Genomic DNA, 17,286 nt, shown 5'->3' on the forward strand with positions numbered 1-17,286 from the left:
AGCAGGTGCCTTCACTGTACTCTTTTTGGAGCACATTGTTTAGATAAGCGTCTCCACCCCCATCATTCAGCCTGGCATAGCTGCCAAGACTCCCGTATTCCCCGGGAAATCCCTGTTTTTCCAGCTGTTCCTAGCTGAAAAAACAGATTTTTTTGTTTCCCCCCGGTTTATTCTGGCGCGACGGCCATTTTGAAACTGGGCGGAGCATGCTCAGAAGTGACTTTTGATGCTGCTCTGCCCAGTTCCAAAATGGCTGCAGTGCGACTTCTGGCGTGGTGGCCATTTTGGAACTGGGCAAAGCAGCATCAAAAGTCACTTCTGAGCATGCTCCGCCCAGTTCCAAAATGGCGGCAGCGCTACTTCCGGCCCGATCCCTTATTTCTCGGACAGCAACTTGGCAGGTATGCAGCCTGGACGCTGAGGGCCTCCTCTGAGGGCCTTCCGGCAGTTCCCTCCCTGCAAGAAGTAAGGTTACAGGGAACCAGGCAGAGGGCCTTCTCGATGGTGGCGCCTGCCCTGTGGAACGCCCTCCCATCAGATGTCAAGGCAATAAGCAACTACCTGATTTTTAGAAGGCATCTGAAGGCAGCCCTGTTTAGGGAAGCTTTCAATGTTTTGATGTTTTCTCGTGGTTTTAATATTCTGTTGGGAGATGCACAGAGTGGCTGTGGAAACCCAGCTAGATGGGCAGGGTATAAATAAACTATTACCCAGACCCTTAGAAAGTTGAGGTAATTCTAATTTGTTTTAGTATTTTAACTTTTGTATGTTTTAAAGTATGTTTTTGATTCCGCCCCCCCCCAATCAATTTTACTGTTCTATGTTTGGTAAACCTCTTTGAGGTTGTGTGTGTGTTTTTACAATCAAGTAGCGTACAAATGTTATGAAAGAAAGATTAACTGAATGCTACTGCATTCATGCTAAGCTGTTAAAAGGTTCAAAAGCAGCCGATTGCTTAGAACTTTTTAGGAAAATATTTTTCCCCTACAGAATCCATGTACTCAACGCACCGTGTCACATGCAGGAAACTGTGGGATTTAGTCACATCTAAAGTTAATGGGGGGTGTCACAAGTGTTTCTATATTTGTTATCCAAGCTGTGAAGGGGAAATGCTGATTTTTAGGTTCCTATTCAGACACACCACATGCTGCAGTGACCTGTACTTGCCGACTCTTAACAAATCGGCGGTGTCTGTCGAGAGGAATGCTGTTAATTGTTACTGCGAAAGAGAGTTTATTAAAATACTTAAGATGAGAGATGCGTAATTAACACAGCTTTGTGCTCTAATGGATCCCTTTGCTCAGAGCTCTTTGAAAAATTAATTAAGTGGCACTCCACCTTCATGTGGTGATACAGATACACCAATCCAGCAGAAGGGTAACCCCGGGCACAAGAGACAGAAATATTAAGTGGGATCCAATTCCCAGCTCCCTGCTCAATCTGCAGGGTAAAATGGGGATTAATTTGATCCACCAGATTTTGAATTTATGGAACCCCACACAAAGAGCTTATTACTTGGTTAATTAAATGTACACCCTGATCTATGCTTCTGGCCTGGGTGGTTTACTGGTGGTTATAGGGAAATATAGAATTTACCAATAAAACTCTACTTCTTAGCTTTTAAATGAGACCTGCTCGGATGAATTACCTGTTTGTAAAGCTCAGAAACATCATCTGCTCTGGAGGTCTGTGGAGGAGGAGGTAGTTTTACATGGAGATGAAGATACTGAAACTCTCCCAGGGGTTACTAGAGGGCCACCAATTCTCCATTGCTGTTGGCATCTGTCTGTCTCGGAGAGACAATGGAGTGTGCCTTTGGGGGTGAAGTCAAACTATTGGAAGGTTACTGCGCCTGCTGTGGTTGCAGTGACTGATACAGGAGAAGGATGTTTTGTTGCAGCTGGGGCAGATGAAGGCATCCGGTTGTGCTGATGCAGGTTTCTGTATCATGGTTTTTCTTCTTTCTGCGCTCCTCCCAGCATTTGTTCCTCCTCTGGTTACTGATGTGGATGCATGACCTGCCTCCAGGCACTGCAGTCACCTGAAAGGGATTCCCACATGGCAGGGTTGATGTTGTCAGCCCTCACATCTCATTTGCAGGCATCTTTGTAACACAAGAGTTGGCCGGCCAACGGACCTTGTGCCTGAAGCCAGCTCCCCAGCATCTTTGGGGATCCTGCCATTTTCCATTCTGTGGACGTGACCAAGCCAGCGTAGATGCTGCTGAGACAGGAGTGCGAACATGCTGGGAATGTGATGCAGTGCATGTATAAGGTGTTGTCAGGGACTGAAGAGGAATGGTGGAGGCTGCCGCCCCCCCCCCAACCTTCCCGAAAAGAGGAGGACAGTACAGCATAGATTTACAACGGTGGTTTGCAGAAGGTCATTACTCTGAGACAGAAGAAGGACAGAGCTGGGAGATAATGGAAGGGGAGGCAGGGAAAACAGCAGAGCCAGAACAGCTGCTTGACACATTATCATTAGAAAGCATTCCCGACCCCCCCTTCTCCTAGAACCAGGAGGGCTGTTAAAGTGGAAGAGCAGAAAGCGAAAAAGGGCCTTACACAGCCACCGTATGAGGGGTGGAGCTGCAGATGGCAGAGAGTAAAAGGGGGGGGATTACTCAGAGCAACACCATTAATAAATAGGGACTACATTAATTAATAGGGAAGTGAGAAGTGAGAGCTGGAAGTGAGAGCTGGACCATAAAGAAGGCTGATCGCTGAAAAATTGATGCTTTTGAATTATGGTGCTGGAGGAGACTCTTGAGCAGGCATCCCCAAACTGCAGCCCTCCAGATGTTTTGGCTTACAACTCCCATGATCCCTAGCTAACAGGACCAGTGGTCAGGGATGATGGGAATTGTAGTCCAAAACATCTGGAGGGCCGAAGTTTGGGGATGCCTGCTCTTGAGAGTCCCATGGACTGCAAGAAGATCAAACCATTCTGAAGGAAATCAGCAGAGTGCTCACAGGAAGGACAGATCGTGAAGCTGAGGCTCCAATACTTTGGCCATCTCATCAGAAGAGAAGAATCCTTGGAAAAGACCTTGATGTTGGGAAAGATGGAGGGCACAAGGAGAAGGGGACGACAGAGGACAAGATGGTTGGACAGTGTTCTCGAAGCCACCAACGTGAGTCTGACCAAACTGCGGGAGGCAGTGGAAGACAGGAGTGCCTGGCGTGCTATGGTCCATGGGGTCATGAAGAGTCGGACACGACTAAACGACAACACATTCCTTTCTCTCTCTCTGTAAATCCTGAAAAAATTACGTGGTGAGGGCTCTTCTTGTTACCTGCTTTTTTTGCTGCCACCGGGGGAGGGGTAGGATTCCCTGAACCTTGGCAGGTGTTGGGGCGTTGCTCCTGGCAGTTCTAAGTTGCCAAAGACTCGCTTCCATAAAGCAACATGCTCAACAGAACAAGCCTGGTAGATCGTCATCTTGGTTTTGTTTGTTAGCATCACATTCTCCCACACCCTTTTGGAGCGGCGAGCCATTGCCATAGCTGCCAGTTGCTATTACTTTTTCCTTTCTAGTTTGACAACTGGGGTGGGGGTGGGGACCTCAGGAGTCTTTCATTGCTGATCGCTGTTCTGTGTGAATTGTACATGTTCATTTAACACAAGGGAGACCCTATCAGGAAGTCCTGGCTGGCTGGCTGACCTAGGCTTAGGAACAGAGGAAGCTGCCTTCTACTGAGGCCCATCCACACTTCCGCTTGTCCTGTGCCTGGAAAGCACAGGGGGGTAAAGGTGAGATGTGGTAGAGATGCATGATATTGACCAAGGCTTATATCTCCGTCTCTCATGTTCCTAGAGCATGGAATCGGCCGATGAATGGTGAACGATTAAGGAGAGGCAAAAGGGCGCACTCCCTCAATAAATGATGGAATCTGCTACCACGGGATTTAGTGATGGACACCAACTTGGACAGCTTTATATGAAAGGGGCAAGACACAGCTGCTAGTTGCAGAGGCTCCTGCTGCCCAGGTTGGGTATGGCGCTGCCCAGCCGAGAAGAGGGAACTGCAATTCTCCTCCTTTTCTCCACCTCCTGGGTCAGACCTGACCCAGGAGCAGAGCTGTGGCTGGGTGCAAGGATTTAGTTGCGCGCTGGAGCCTTGCCCGCTGGAGCCAGACTCCAATGAGGGAGACTGGGAGGGAGGCACCTGGTTGCGCCACCTCTCAAAAATGCACCTGGGGTCATGGCCCCCCAGCCCCCTCCACACAACACCCCTGGCTAGTCGCAAAGGCTGTATGCTGCCTTGAGCATGAGAAGTACACTCCTGAAAGCCAGTCACTGGAAAACAGCACAGGGAGAGGGCTATTTCTCTTACGCGCTGCTTTGGGTTATCTCTGTGGGATCTAGCAGGGCTATTCCTACATTCTAAGGCTGGTTTAACCATAATAATAAAGTTATTACTTAAACCCTGCCCATCTGACTGGGTTGCCCCAGAAACTCTAGGCAGCTTCCAACCAAAAGGCTTTCCAGAGACGATGGGTGCTCCCTCCTGGCACGGTTTTCAGCTTGGCTAGGCAAACCATTGCAGTAACCGTTTCTATTTTTTAAATCGCACCTCTCTGCCGTTTTAGTGTTTTATGCTGTTTTAGTGGTTTGTTTGCTTTCTAAATGGCTATCTTACTCTTCTTCTCACCAATTTTGTTAGCTGCTGCTGTGAGCTTGTTGTGGACGAGCAGGATGTAAACGTTTTAATGAGGAGAATGGAAACGGAATCTCAAGGGTTGTTTTCAACTCCTCAAGAGCCGACCAACTGAAATGAATGAAACTAAGTGAGTCATGTCCATTAACTTCAATGGGTCTACTCTTGAGTAGATACCCTAAGTAAAGACATAGCTACCTTTATGCATAGAATTGCCACTAAGCTGCCTGGAGCACAGAGCAGCTGGCCCAGAATCAGCCTCTTGAGTGGCAGGAATCGAAGATAGCCGTTCTAGTTGGCTCCAGGCAAGAGTTTCCCCTCCCTCTTGAGGCTAGGAAAGGTACAGCTGTGCTCAGAGCCACAGGCAACCGCCTTCTAAGTAAATATTTGTAAGTCTGGGCTAGCCAAGGGGAACATGCTAGGATTCAACAGAACAGGAAGCCCCAAACAGTTTTAAGGCCTTAGCCTTGCATAGGAAGCTGACTCATACAGTGTCTATCTAGTTCAGTATTGTCTGCACTAATTGGCACCGACTTGCTGAGATTTTAGACAGGAGCCTTTTATAGCCCTGCCTGGAGATATCAGCGACTGAACCTGGGACCTCCCACAGGCAAAAAAACATACTGTACCGAGAGCATGCATCTAATCTGATAGTAATCCTTAAAATAGGAAATTGCTCTATACGGGGCCCAACTGCTGATCCAGTCTAAGCTCATCAGTACTGTTCACTATCTGGCAAGTGGCTCTCCAGAATTTCAGACGGGTCCAGACTACCTGGATGGAGATGCTGTTGACTGAACCTGGGACCATCTGCCTGCAAACCCCTACACTGAGCTACACCCCTTTACCCATAAGGTTTTCACAATGAGAAAACTGGACCAATCCAAATCGAACCCTGACAACTTTGAGCAGCAGATTACTCCTAAGACTCGTCTGCTATACTGAAAAGCTGCTGGTTCAAGAATTCACTGGGTGGCCTTGGGCAAGCCACTTTCTCTTGCCTAGAATACAGAGATGTTAAAGACCAGCTCTGCTCTGTCGCTAAGGTTAATAAAAAAATATTGCCAGTCAAGTGCTGCTAATTAAATGAACAATAACTGCAAGCATGTTGTCCTGCAGCTTCCATTGTGCCAACAAGTTCCAGGCTCTTGTTTTTAAGTCCACGTCGCTCGGGCCTCCCTTCCTCAGGACATCTGAGAACATGCTGTCTTTGTGTAGCTAATCAGCACCACACTTTGCTCCAAGGCTGTCGATTAATCCTTTGATTCTAGGATCAATGATCACATGTTTATTATCCAGAGACTTTTTGCAATAAAGGAGGTATCTAATATACAGCTACAATGGAGTCAGAATAAAGAGCAGTTATTATGGGACTCAGCAGTTGTGCTCTGGCAGACAACACTGCTGCATAAAGTAGGAAGAGAATCCCTTCCATCTTTTCTTGGGAGGTAATGGCCCATTGATCCACTGATCTCAGACATGTCTACTGGCTCAGCAAGTGTTCGGATTGGGAGCCATAAAAGTACTGATGTGGAACAGAATGTCCCTTTCAGAAACGGAGCACATAACTCCATATATGGAGTCAATAATTAGTGAAGGGTGGAGTCCCTTACAGCATGACCTTTGTCCTGGATATTTCCTGCTCCCTACACTGTTTTCATGATGTTCAGCTTTTATTTGGCTCACTGCGGTGGAGGGATAGGAAGAAGCACCAGCAGAATCTCTGAACCCTCCCATTTTGAGCAATACCGTAAACATCTATATCCCCCACAGGTCTCGTAGAAGCTTAAAAACTAGCAAACTGATTGTGACAGGTGCTTTCGTGGGTTCTGTGTCTCTCCAGATAAACTCCACCTTAGAATCATAGAATCATAGAGTTGGAAGAGACCACAAGGGCCATCCAGTCCAACCCCCTGCCAAGCAGGAAACACCATCAAAGCATTCCTGACAGATGGCTGTCAAGCCTCTGCTTAAAGACCTCCAAAGAAGGAGACTCCACCACACTCCTTGGCAGCAAATTCCACTGCCGAACAGCTCTTACTGTCAGGAAGTTCTTCCTAATGTTTAGGTGGAATTTTCTTTCTTGTAGTTTGAATCCGTTGCTCCGTGTCCGCTTCTCTGGAGCAGCAGAAAACAACCTTTCTCCCTCCTCTATATGACATCCTTTTATATATTTGAACATGGTTATCATATCACCCCTTAACCTTCTCTTCTCCAGGCTAAACATACCCAGCTCCCTAAGCCGTTCCTCATAAGGCATCATTTCCAGGCCTTTGACCATTTTGGTTGCTCTCTTCTGGACACGTTCCAGCTTATCAGTATCCTTCTTGAACTGTGGTGCCCAGAACTGGACACAGTACTCCACAGTACCTTCCATCAGCCTCAGCCAACATGGCCAGTTGCTCAGCTGGAGGGCCACGTTCCCCATCCTGGCACCATAGCCCACCTCATCACAAAGGCACAATAAGAATGTGAGAGCCTTTTGGATCGGGCCAAAGCCCATCTAGTCCATCAACCTGTTCTCACACCAGCCAACGAAATGTGGGGAGCCCACAATCAGGAATCATGGAATCAAAGAACTGTATAGAGTTGGAAGGGACCCTGAGGGTCATCTAGCGCAACCCCCTGCAATGCAGGAATCTTAACTAAATCATGCATGACAGCTGACCAACCACTGCTTAAAAGACCTCCAAGGAAGGAGAGTCCACCACCTTCCAAAGGAGTCCATTCCACTATCAAACAGCTTTTACTGTCAGAATGTTGCTCCTGATGTTTAGTTGGAATCTCATTTCTTGCAACTTGAAGCCCTTGGTTCGAGTCCTGCCCTCCAGAGCAGGAAAAACAAGCTTGCTACATCCACCATGTGACAGCCCTTCAGATATTAGGTGGCTATCAAATATCCTCTCTGTCTCTGCTTTCCCAAGCTAAACATACCCAACTCCTTCAACCGTTCCTCATAAGGGTAGCTTTCCAGAATTGAGTGCAATAGCACACTTTGCACCTGCAATTCCAGTAACTTGTATTCAGGGGTGTGCTGACCCCCACACTGACGGCAGAATAAAGCTACCCTGGCTAGTAGCCATTGATAGCCTTATGCCCCATAAATTTATCACAACAAACCCTTTTTTTAAAGGACCACAATATTTTAATTCGTGTGTTTTTGCTGATAAGGACCTAGATACACTTCTGGAAGCAACTTTATATTATGATAGGCATTCTGTTGTTGTTGTTGTTGTTGTTGTTGTTGTTGTTGTTGTAATTTCGACATTCATCTGGTCCTTGGCATCCTGCAAGCCCTACAGCTTGAGGCTTTCTTTCTCAGGCGTTTCCTTCTGACTCTCCTGAAATGCTGGCCTTTGTTCGAGACGGCTTTTTACCAATGCAAAAACAAAAAACAAAAAACAAATTTCCAAACACACAAAACAAACAAACGCAGCGGGAACAGTTCGCGCCTCACTTCCTGGGGAGCCCTTGTTTCCCCCGCCCCCTCAAAAAAGTGGGGGGGGGGAGGAAAGGTTGGGGCAGACGTAATCTTCGGTGGGAAATTCCAGCGCCCATCCCCTCTTCCCCGCGCCTCCGTCCAGGATTTGCCCCCACTGCATTTCCCGAATCCCGCCCGCAGCCTCCCCTGCTTGCTCGCCATTTCTCGCCGCGAACGCAAAGCCTTGCACGGTTGCATCAGCAGCGACCGTCCCAAATTCCATAGTAAAACTCCTTGATCTCTGGGGGTTAGCCAGCAGCCACGTAACTTTACTGGAAGACACCCGAGCCGAGCAGGGAACACCGCCCGGCCGTGCGTGCGTGCGTGCAAAGCAGCAACAGCGGCGGCTGCAGCACAACTCAGCTGCAAAGCGCTCCTCCCACCCGGGAGGCATTCCTGGAAGGGGCGGGCCCGACGGAAGGGAAAGGGAACAGCGTGCGTCTCTCTCTCTCTCCAGCCAGGGGTGGCAGCGGCCTAGCAGCCGCTCAGGGGACGCGACCAAATCCCCGTGTCGGCTCTTAGCAGGGATCCCAGCAGTACGGACGGATTCCGAGCTGTTTACCCTTCTCAAACGGTTTACGCCGCTCAAGACATTTCTGGCGGCGGCTGCAGTTCCGCAGCTCCGCGCCCACTCTGGCAAAGCGCAGCGATCAGGCGTGGATCGTGTGAGCTCGCCTTCGCAAGCGCCTGCGACACGTGTATCGTTTGGTCTGCGTTTCTTTTAAGGTTCTTTGGGCCCGATCCTGTATGTGCTTACTACTCAGAGGTAAGCCCTCCAGAGTTCATCGGGGCTGCTTCTCAGGCAAGTGAACAGGGCTCTTGCAACCGAACGTTTGTTTACTTAGAAGTGAGGCCCACTGTGTCCGATGGGGCTTGTGTACAAGTCTAAACATGTCGATCCTGAAATAAGCTCCTCCCCCCCCCGCATTTCCACGGGACTTCATAGACTTGCGCGATCTCGTGTTATCAAAGTCTAGATTTTCCTCATCGGTCTGTTGGCAAGTGAGGCTTGCAAAGAAATAAACTCGGAATTATTTAGGGTCTACCACGGGCAGTTTAGGGAAACGGGGAGCGTCCAGCAGGTTTAGGGAAAAGCCTGGACGGCTATGGGGATCTTTCAGTTACTTCCTGGGCAGCGCTGCAATTTTAATAGTTGAATGGAATTAGGAGCTCGCTACTTAAAGTAGACCCGGCAAAGCGGGGGAATGCATTATGAGATCGAGTGGCCGCTCTACGACGATTACTGCAAATTGCATTTGGGGCAAAGAAGAACAAGAATAAGCGGGCAAAGGGAGTACCGCGCGGGCGGGGCGGGGCAAATCGACTCGGTACTAAGCTTCCGCCAAGTTGCGCGGCACCATCGATTCTTTTTATCTCCGCCGCGGCTTCTACTCCCCGGCACGCTAAACCTGACATGCCACCCAAGATCGGTAGCACGTACTTGGGAGTGAGCAAACGCCCTTTTGCAAACAATGCGTCTTGATGCAAATCTTCCCCACCCTTCCCTTGCTTTGGGTCGCGGTGCTAAGCGGCCTATGTATTCTGCCACAATAGCGCAAGCCGCCCACACTCGAGTTTTGCACAAGCAGCATTTAAGAAAATCCACCGGCGCCGAGAATAAAGTGTCGGCTTCTCTTCACCTTTCTCTCCCCCCACCCCCCACCATCAGCCGCCCCAATATTATTAGTATTATTATTATTAGCGTTTCGATCCTGTTCCCCTTTAAGCGGAGTTCGGTCTGTTGCAGACGACCAGGGAATCCCTCTCCGAGCGCGTCACTCTAACCAAGGAAACCCGCTCGCGTAGTACAACGCAAATGACCATCTTTGGCAACGGCGACCTGCGACAATGGAACAGACTAAGCCTACGCGCCGGGAGGGGACGGGGGACGTGACACGAGGAGGCCGCGGCCGGGAAATCGAGCCCACCAGGCGAACGGGCCGGGCTGCGGCTCCGCAGAAACGGAAAACGGTGCAAGGAGAGCGGGGAGCCGCCTGGGCTGGGTTTGGCTCCGCGGGGCTGAAAGGACAGCGCGCTCTGGCCCTGTTCTCCCTCCTCCGCCAAGTGGGAGGCTCCGCGTGGCGGGGCGGGGCCAGAAGCCTGCGAGTTTGACGTTTGCGAATCCACATGGTACAGATCTTCAGAGGCAGGCAGATGGAATAATAAGACTGTGGATTTGAACTAATGCCATTGCACTGACTCATTCAGGGAGAGTAAAGGAGCTCCGAGAACAAGGATACTAGAGAGAGAAAGAGAGGGAGGGGGAAAGAAAGATCGCTTTTATGGCCAAGAAGGGCAGCATCAAGGGTTAAGGGATCAATAATTCGGGGGAGTATTTTTAAGCAGCAACAACTAACGATCAGGAGCCTCCGATCCCGGGCTGAGTCATCCATCCAGTCCAGTTGGAGCAGGAAGCTGGCACTTTTCTGAAGGGCTTAATTATACAGGAGGTTTAGATGCTCCTGATTTAAAAACTACAGGGCGACCGGGGCTTTGAAAGCAGTAGGGAGATCTCCACAGAAAGTTGGAAGGAAGGCAAACGAGATACATCAAGCTTTCTCTTCTGTAGAAATAAAAGTCGCCTTTGGAAAACTATTTTTTTATAAGTATATTGTTTTGATTATCGCCTGAGTGGCAATGATTTGCCTCTAGAGCGCGTGCTTTTTTTCCCTTCTGCACTGTATGCGGGAGGTATTTTTTTGGATTTATTTTTTAATTCCCACAGTGCTGTCGCAAGAAACAAAAAACCAGGAAAGGACTTATTTTTCATTGCTTAAAATAGAGAAAAGGGAGGGGGGAGCAACACCCTGCCAGATCCACTTGAGTTCATTTGGAAAATTCTAAGGCAGTAAATAAAAAGATCGGAAGCGAACAAGACAGGGAGGGACTGAGGGAGGAACAAAACAAACAAACAGCGTGCACAGGTTTTTGTTTTTTTTAAGATTTCAAAGTTTATTTCTCACCTCGGACAATGTACCAGGATTTTCCAGGGAACTTTGATACCTCCTCCCGGGGAAGCAGCGGTTCTCCAGGCCACCCGGAAACTTACAACAGCATCACAGCTCAACAGGTAGGGGCGTGGGGGGGACGACACACTTTTTTGTCCACGGAGTGGTCCCTTTCTATGCTTTCCCCTCTTAAATCTCGAAATGCCTCTGAGGGCATTTTACCTGGAAGAGGAGTTAGGTGATCTCAGCATGTTTCCTGTCGCTCTGTGTATACGGAGATCGTAGGTGATTTCGCGCAATCCAGGTCCCTGATACTAGTTGTTCTTCTCCCCGTGTCCTTTCCCCCTTCTCCGTGCGCTTTCCGGTGAGCGAGCGAGCGCCGCCGCCACCTCCTCGGCTCCTAGCTCCTTAACCAAACAGCAAAGTTCACTAACCACACCCCAGTCCACCTCCTGCGAGCGCGCTCCGACCTCTCCCTCAGTCGCAGATCAGGGCGAAGAAGGAGAGGCGGCGGCGCGTCGCCTTTGGCCTCCAGTCCAACAGTCGCCGAGACACCTTAAAAGGAGGCGGAAGCGGCTGCTTGGCGGCGGCGGCGCTGCTGTTGCGAGAGTTTGGGCGGGCGAGCGCAAAGCCGCGCCGGAGCTGGAAGTTTCGAGCTCGCCAGGGCGCCGGAGCCGAGAGGCAGCCTGGGCTGCGACGCGGAGCCGCCGAGGCGGCGATCGGGGCTACAAGTAAGCGCGGGTTTCTCTCGGGGGGAAGAGATCGTAGCTGCTTCTGCAACCCGGTGGTGCCTTTGCTTGAACTGTGCGCTTGGAAGGAAGAAACACCCCGGCGCGCGCGCAACCATTGCTGGACTGAATTGGGGACCGGTCCATACGTGCGGGGGAAACGGGGATGGGAGTGGGAGGACGGAACCCACGGCAGCTCTTAAGTTCCCGGTGAGGGTCTTCTCTCTTGGGTCCTGGCTCTACCCTCTGGGTGTGCCTCTCCTTGGCCCAAAGGGGAGATGGCCTTTTGCCTAGTGGCAGTTTTGGGTAACGCGCAGAGGTATCTGCTCGGGGTGTGTTTCTAAGCACGTCGGGAAGAGAGGTAAAGGGGACACAGGGCAACGGTGTGAGGAGTCGGAGTGCCCCAGACGCGCGCGTCTTCGCCAACAGTGCTCTACGTGCGCATTGGCAGGAGAGCAGCGGGGTAGTGGCCACAAACTTTGCCTCAGTCGGAAATTGGGGGGGGGGGGAGAGAATACACGCGCACAAAGGGGTAACCGTGAGTAGTTGCCGGAAGTGTGGGCCCGACTTATGCAGGCTGCAATCCTAGACCTCTTTACCTGAGAGGACACTTTATTGAGTCAATGGGGCTGACTTGGGCTTTGCTGTGTGTTGTTAATGTGGACTGAAACTCCTGGTGGAGCGTAAACAGTCTAAAAAGGGACATGTCGGTCTCAACATCGGTTGTGGCTCGCGTGGAAGAAAATCACATTGTCTGGACATGCTGGGGAAATAACTCAGACACCCACCAACCCAAAAATAAAAAGTTATGCTGCAATCCTCAAAACAACCTTCCTTTTTACATTGCTGGAAAGCTTGAAGAAGTGACCCACTTTTGAACAGCAGTTTCCTCCTAGTTCAAATTGACTTTGCTTGGTTTGACTTCTGCCCCAAGACCTCAAGGAAATGTAGTGGCACAATTCACTTTGTAACGACCTTTTCAAAGGTGGTGGGTTTGGATTCCAGGAAGCCTTGTGGGGGATATTTATCTGTAGCCTATCCATTGGTTGATGTGATTCAGATCGGGTAGGCTTGGGAAAATAGAAAAGCTTTTGACTATAGGTGGGGACTCCTGATCACTTGTTGAATATCACCTGAACACATGGCGTGGCTTGCCCAGGCATCCCCAAACTTGGCCCTCCAGATGTTTTGGGACTACAACTCCCATCATCCCTAGCTAATAGGATCGGTTGCCAGGGATGATGGGAATTGTAGTCCTCAAAACGTCTGGAGGGCCCAGTTTGGGGGTGCCTGGCCTTGCCCATGACAGCTGAATGAACTAAATGGTTTGTAATGGACTTTTGAGGAGGGTCAGAAGTGAGAACCCTAATGGAGAAGTAATCACTCTTTCTTTGGCTTTGGTTATACAAGCAGGATGCTGGGATTATGTAAAGTGAGAGAAAGAGTAGCACTTCTGATAACTTTTTGGGTAGATTTGCTTTTAACCTGTTGCTCTTTCACTTCCTCCAGCTCCTTATCTCCTTATTCGCAACACATACACATGTGTAGAGATAGCAAATGGAACATGAAAGGAATCTCTCCAATGTTCCTTGGTCACAGTCCCAGTTTTACATATTTATATGCATTCGTGAGAGACAAATGTATTGGAAAGCCAGCTGTTTGGACCCCACACCCTGAAATGGAGTTTTAATCATATTTTGCAGGCTTGGTGGCAGATCAAGGGCATTAAATTAAGAGACATCTTCCGAAGATTGGGCTGCTTGAGAAATGCAAAGAAACAGGTCTAGCCACCAAGCCAGATTTAAATCCACTTTGATTCAGTTGAATGGGTTTGTGAATTAAGCTACAGTGTTTTTGAAAGACCCTCTGTAGAAAACAAGAAAACAAATCTCTGTATTTTTCATTTTAGATCCCTTTCCTGGGAAGGGGTCTAGAAAGATGTGGAAAATTGGTTTCTTTCCAAGTGCTGAAGTTGGGATAGTCTATACGAATTAGATATATTTGTCTAAATGTGCTTTTATTTACTCATTTCTGTTTGCAAAATGAGGGGTAGTTTTTTTTATTGTTTAAGCTGATTTCCCAGAAGACATTGAAAAATGTGTGTGGTAGCAACCAGGATATTTGAGGAAGGTTCTGTAGCCCCATACCAAAAGGAACATTGTATTATCCCCCACTCCCCCATGGCTCCACAGTTCCTTCAGAATGATTTGGCCCTTCTCCCCCTTTCACAAATAAGACTTCAGTTTTCTGAGATGAGTAAATGAAACACTAAGCATGTTATTCACATTGACTAAAAGCACACACTTCTACTTTATTCTCATTGTGATTTCTTTCTCTCTTTTAATAGTAGCAACTTTTTAAAAAGCAAGATCTCTGGAGGCAAATATGTTTTTCCTGGTCTCTGCCAGTGTTCTAAGCTGGCATGGCTGCTGAAATACTTTTCCCCTCTGTTTTTCGAGGTCCTCTTCTCTCTTTCTCTCTCCACCCTCCCAATAATCTTCAGGCTTAAACATGTCAGCATGTTAAAACAAACAAACAAATCTTTTCAGGATTATGAAGAGGCATCAAGATTCTCGAGTAGAAAATAGATAAGCCACAGTTCTTACTACGCTAGTGTAGTCTCCACAGAAATCAGTAGGCCTTCTACCAAGAAATAAGTTTAGGACAAGGATGCAGTAGAGTTGAGTCCAGTAGAGTTTTCCTTCAAATAATACTTGAAGTGTAGCTATTTCAGCAAACTGGCAAACGTACCACGGTCATAAAGGCCACTTTTATAGTTGAGACTGTGGAAAACATATAGCAGTATTTACAATGAAACAACAAATTGGCCTTTGCTAATACAGCAGTATTATACAACCTGATTTCCAGAAATCTGTGCAGCTGTGTTATCACAGTTGCAATCCATAAATCCATCCAATTTGTGTGTCCATTGGATTTGAAGCTACTATACAGTGGTACCTCTGGTTAAGAACTTAATTCGTTCTGGAGGTCTGCTCTTAACCTGAAACTGTTCTTAACCTGAGGTACCACTTTAGCTAATGGAGCCTCCTGCTGCCGCTGCGCCGCTACCATGCAATTTGTGTTCTCATCCTGAAGGAAAGTTCTTAACCCGAGGTACTATTTCTAGGTTAGCGGAGTCTGTAACCTGAAGCGTCTGTAACCCGAGGTACCACTGTATTAGAAATATACCGTATTTTTCCGTGTATAAAACTAGGTTTTTTCCCCTTAAAAATAATGACAAAAATGTGGGGGCGTCTTATACACGGAGGCCATCTCCCCCATTTTCTTAAATCTTAAATCTGAGTCCCCCAAAATAGGGGGCGTCTTATAGACGGAAAAATATGGTACTCAAAATGGTGAAACTGCTATATATGGGTTAGAAGACTGTCCTTGACTGAGCACACAACTTAACTATTGGTTAGTTTTAAGCATGCCACAAATAAAAGGATTGTTTGCAGTGAATAATAAAATGTTATGCCATGTAAATCGCACTGTTTTTATCCAGAAATTGTGACTGCCATTAGTTTACAGCTGCAATGTAAAACCAGTGGAAACCGTCAGGTAAATTCTACTTTATAGAAACTTAATCATTTACTGTTTGGAAGTAAAACAACAACAACAACAACAACAACAACAACAACAACCCCACCCTTCTTTTCTCTCTCCAGCTTTTGTTCTAGCTTGAATTTCCTTTTCCTTGTCTCAAATTAAATGCCATTTCATGAGCTGTGCCAAACTACAATTAATTCAGTGCTGTGCTGCTGTCGAAGTGCTGGAACCATCTCCTAATAGATTCACAGTAGCCTTCTAATGTAGGCATTTCCATTCAATGTTTTTAATAGCGTCTGTTCGGGAAGGAGATGGAATGCATTTTCGTGTTGGCTCCATCTTCAAGCAAGCTAGGGAGTGATATTGTTGCTTTCCTTTGGTATTCAGACATTCCTTTGCTGCCTGAATGGACCTCGCTGGTATTTATTGTGGAATGGTTTTTGACCTTCAGAATGCAAGTTCTTGCAGGGTCTGCGCAATTTGGCTACATTTTTGGGATAGCTCTTTTGGTACAGCGTCTAGCCTGAAATGATGCTGGAACTTGAAGAATGAGAAATATTTCCTGTTGAAACTGAAATCTGTAAAATCCAGAAGGGTCGTTGTGCCCTCTCTATTTCCCTGTGGGTGCCCCTCCCTCTTTTCTCTCGATCGGTAAAATACCGATCTTTTTAGGTCTTTTTGAAGATGTCTTATGTGCCATCCTAGGCAAAACCTACAGCTTCTCTGAGAGGCGTTGCACAATCTGATCAGTTACACAAACGTACGATATTTCGTAACATGTTTACATTGGCTGCCCTTGCCTCTCTTCCCCCAAGAATGCCTTTCTTACCACTTCTGTAATGTGTGTAAAACCTACTGGCAAAGTGAGGCATAAGACTTTTTTTCACATCAGCTAGCTGTGGAACTTCTTTGTTTTGGGTTATGTGTGCTTTAAACTGTCCTATATAAAACTTTGCAAGTGGTGCCAGTCGGTGACATTCCGCACACATCAAAGACCTTATTTATTTATTTATTTATTTACTTACGAGAAATTACTCTCTCGGTGTCCAGGTCGAAGCCAAAGATGCCTCTTGGGTGCCCTCTGTAGGCTGTTCCACGTAGACAGGTTTACAGAGATGATATACAGTACAATGGAAAGAAATAATTTGCTCACTTACAGTAAATGTGGGGAATCTTGTTTGGGAAAATGGGTAGAGTGAGTTTTCTTTTAAAGGCTTGTCTGTATTGTTCGGCCCAAATGATTGCTTTAATGAGACTGCTGATGAATATGTGTTCATATTCTCAGTCCACCACTTCCCGAGATTAGTATGCCAAGCTCTCCTTCAGTGTTCAGCGCTCTCTGTGAAGCTGCATGTTGTTGTAAATTCTGCTCTTCAGAATTTACTGCATCTCTTGCCTCGCTTCTAAGATGAAGATGACACTGGTCAATTGCTTGGTCAGTTCAACTGGCTGTGTGCACTTAGAACACATTTCACTCTTTGTCCCGGTATCCTTTCATGGTTGTCAAGCCTAAAATATTTGATCAGGCAATTCACCAGCTTCTTTTGGTTTTTATTCATGTGCTCCATTGTGTTTCCCCACCCATATTCTGTTAGCTGTGGCTGTAGGTGGTGCAGGAAAGAGCTGTTGCTTCAGTTCCCTTTATGCGTCCGTCCTCACAACCACTCACACTGCCTACCTTTCTTCAGCTGCAGGGCCAGCAACCTTACGTCATAGCTTCCAAGTTTTCCCTTTTCTCGCGAGGAAGCCTATTCAGCATAAGGGAAAATCCCTTAAAATAAGGGATAACTTGGCAGCTATGCCTTACGTGCTGCTTAATTTTAGCTTTAAATGTAATCATTATCAACAACAACAGCATATGAGGGGTCTTTGAATTCAAGCTTGCCTGGGAGTTACATCCTCTGTGTCTGCTCGTGTTTG

At 47.6% G+C, this 17,286-nt stretch overlaps 1 protein-coding gene and 1 long non-coding RNA gene across 4 annotated transcripts in view; one reads left to right on the plus strand and one right to left on the minus strand.

Annotated features, from left to right (window-relative positions):
- Positions 1-11,243, minus strand: part of LOC148686338 (uncharacterized) — a 29,745-nt gene extending 18,502 nt beyond the window's left edge. The window contains exon 1 of the long non-coding RNA XR_015949116.1: positions 11,105-11,243. This is a non-coding gene — a long non-coding RNA (uncharacterized LOC148686338). The remainder of the gene's footprint in view (positions 1-11,104) is intronic.
- Positions 8,589-17,286, plus strand: part of FOSL2 (FOS like 2, AP-1 transcription factor subunit) — a 29,217-nt gene continuing 20,519 nt past the window's right edge. The window contains exon 1 of one of the 3 annotated variants that reach the window (XM_035111503.3): positions 8,589-8,907. Coding sequence is in view for 1 of the 3 variants with exons in the window: in XM_035111501.3 (XP_034967392.1) it covers positions 11,113-11,211 (99 nt within the window). In the remaining 2 variants the exon portion in view is untranslated. Of the gene's footprint in view, positions 8,908-10,101; positions 11,212-11,565; positions 11,821-17,286 lie in introns of those variants that run through there. The other 2 variants (XM_035111501.3, XM_035111502.3) reach the window with 2 other exon arrangements.

The sequence above is a fragment of the Zootoca vivipara genome, chromosome 3 (assembly GCF_965207765.1).
Source record: "Zootoca vivipara chromosome 3, rZooViv2.hap1.1, whole genome shotgun sequence".
Lineage (NCBI taxonomy): Eukaryota > Metazoa > Chordata > Lepidosauria > Squamata > Lacertidae > Zootoca > Zootoca vivipara.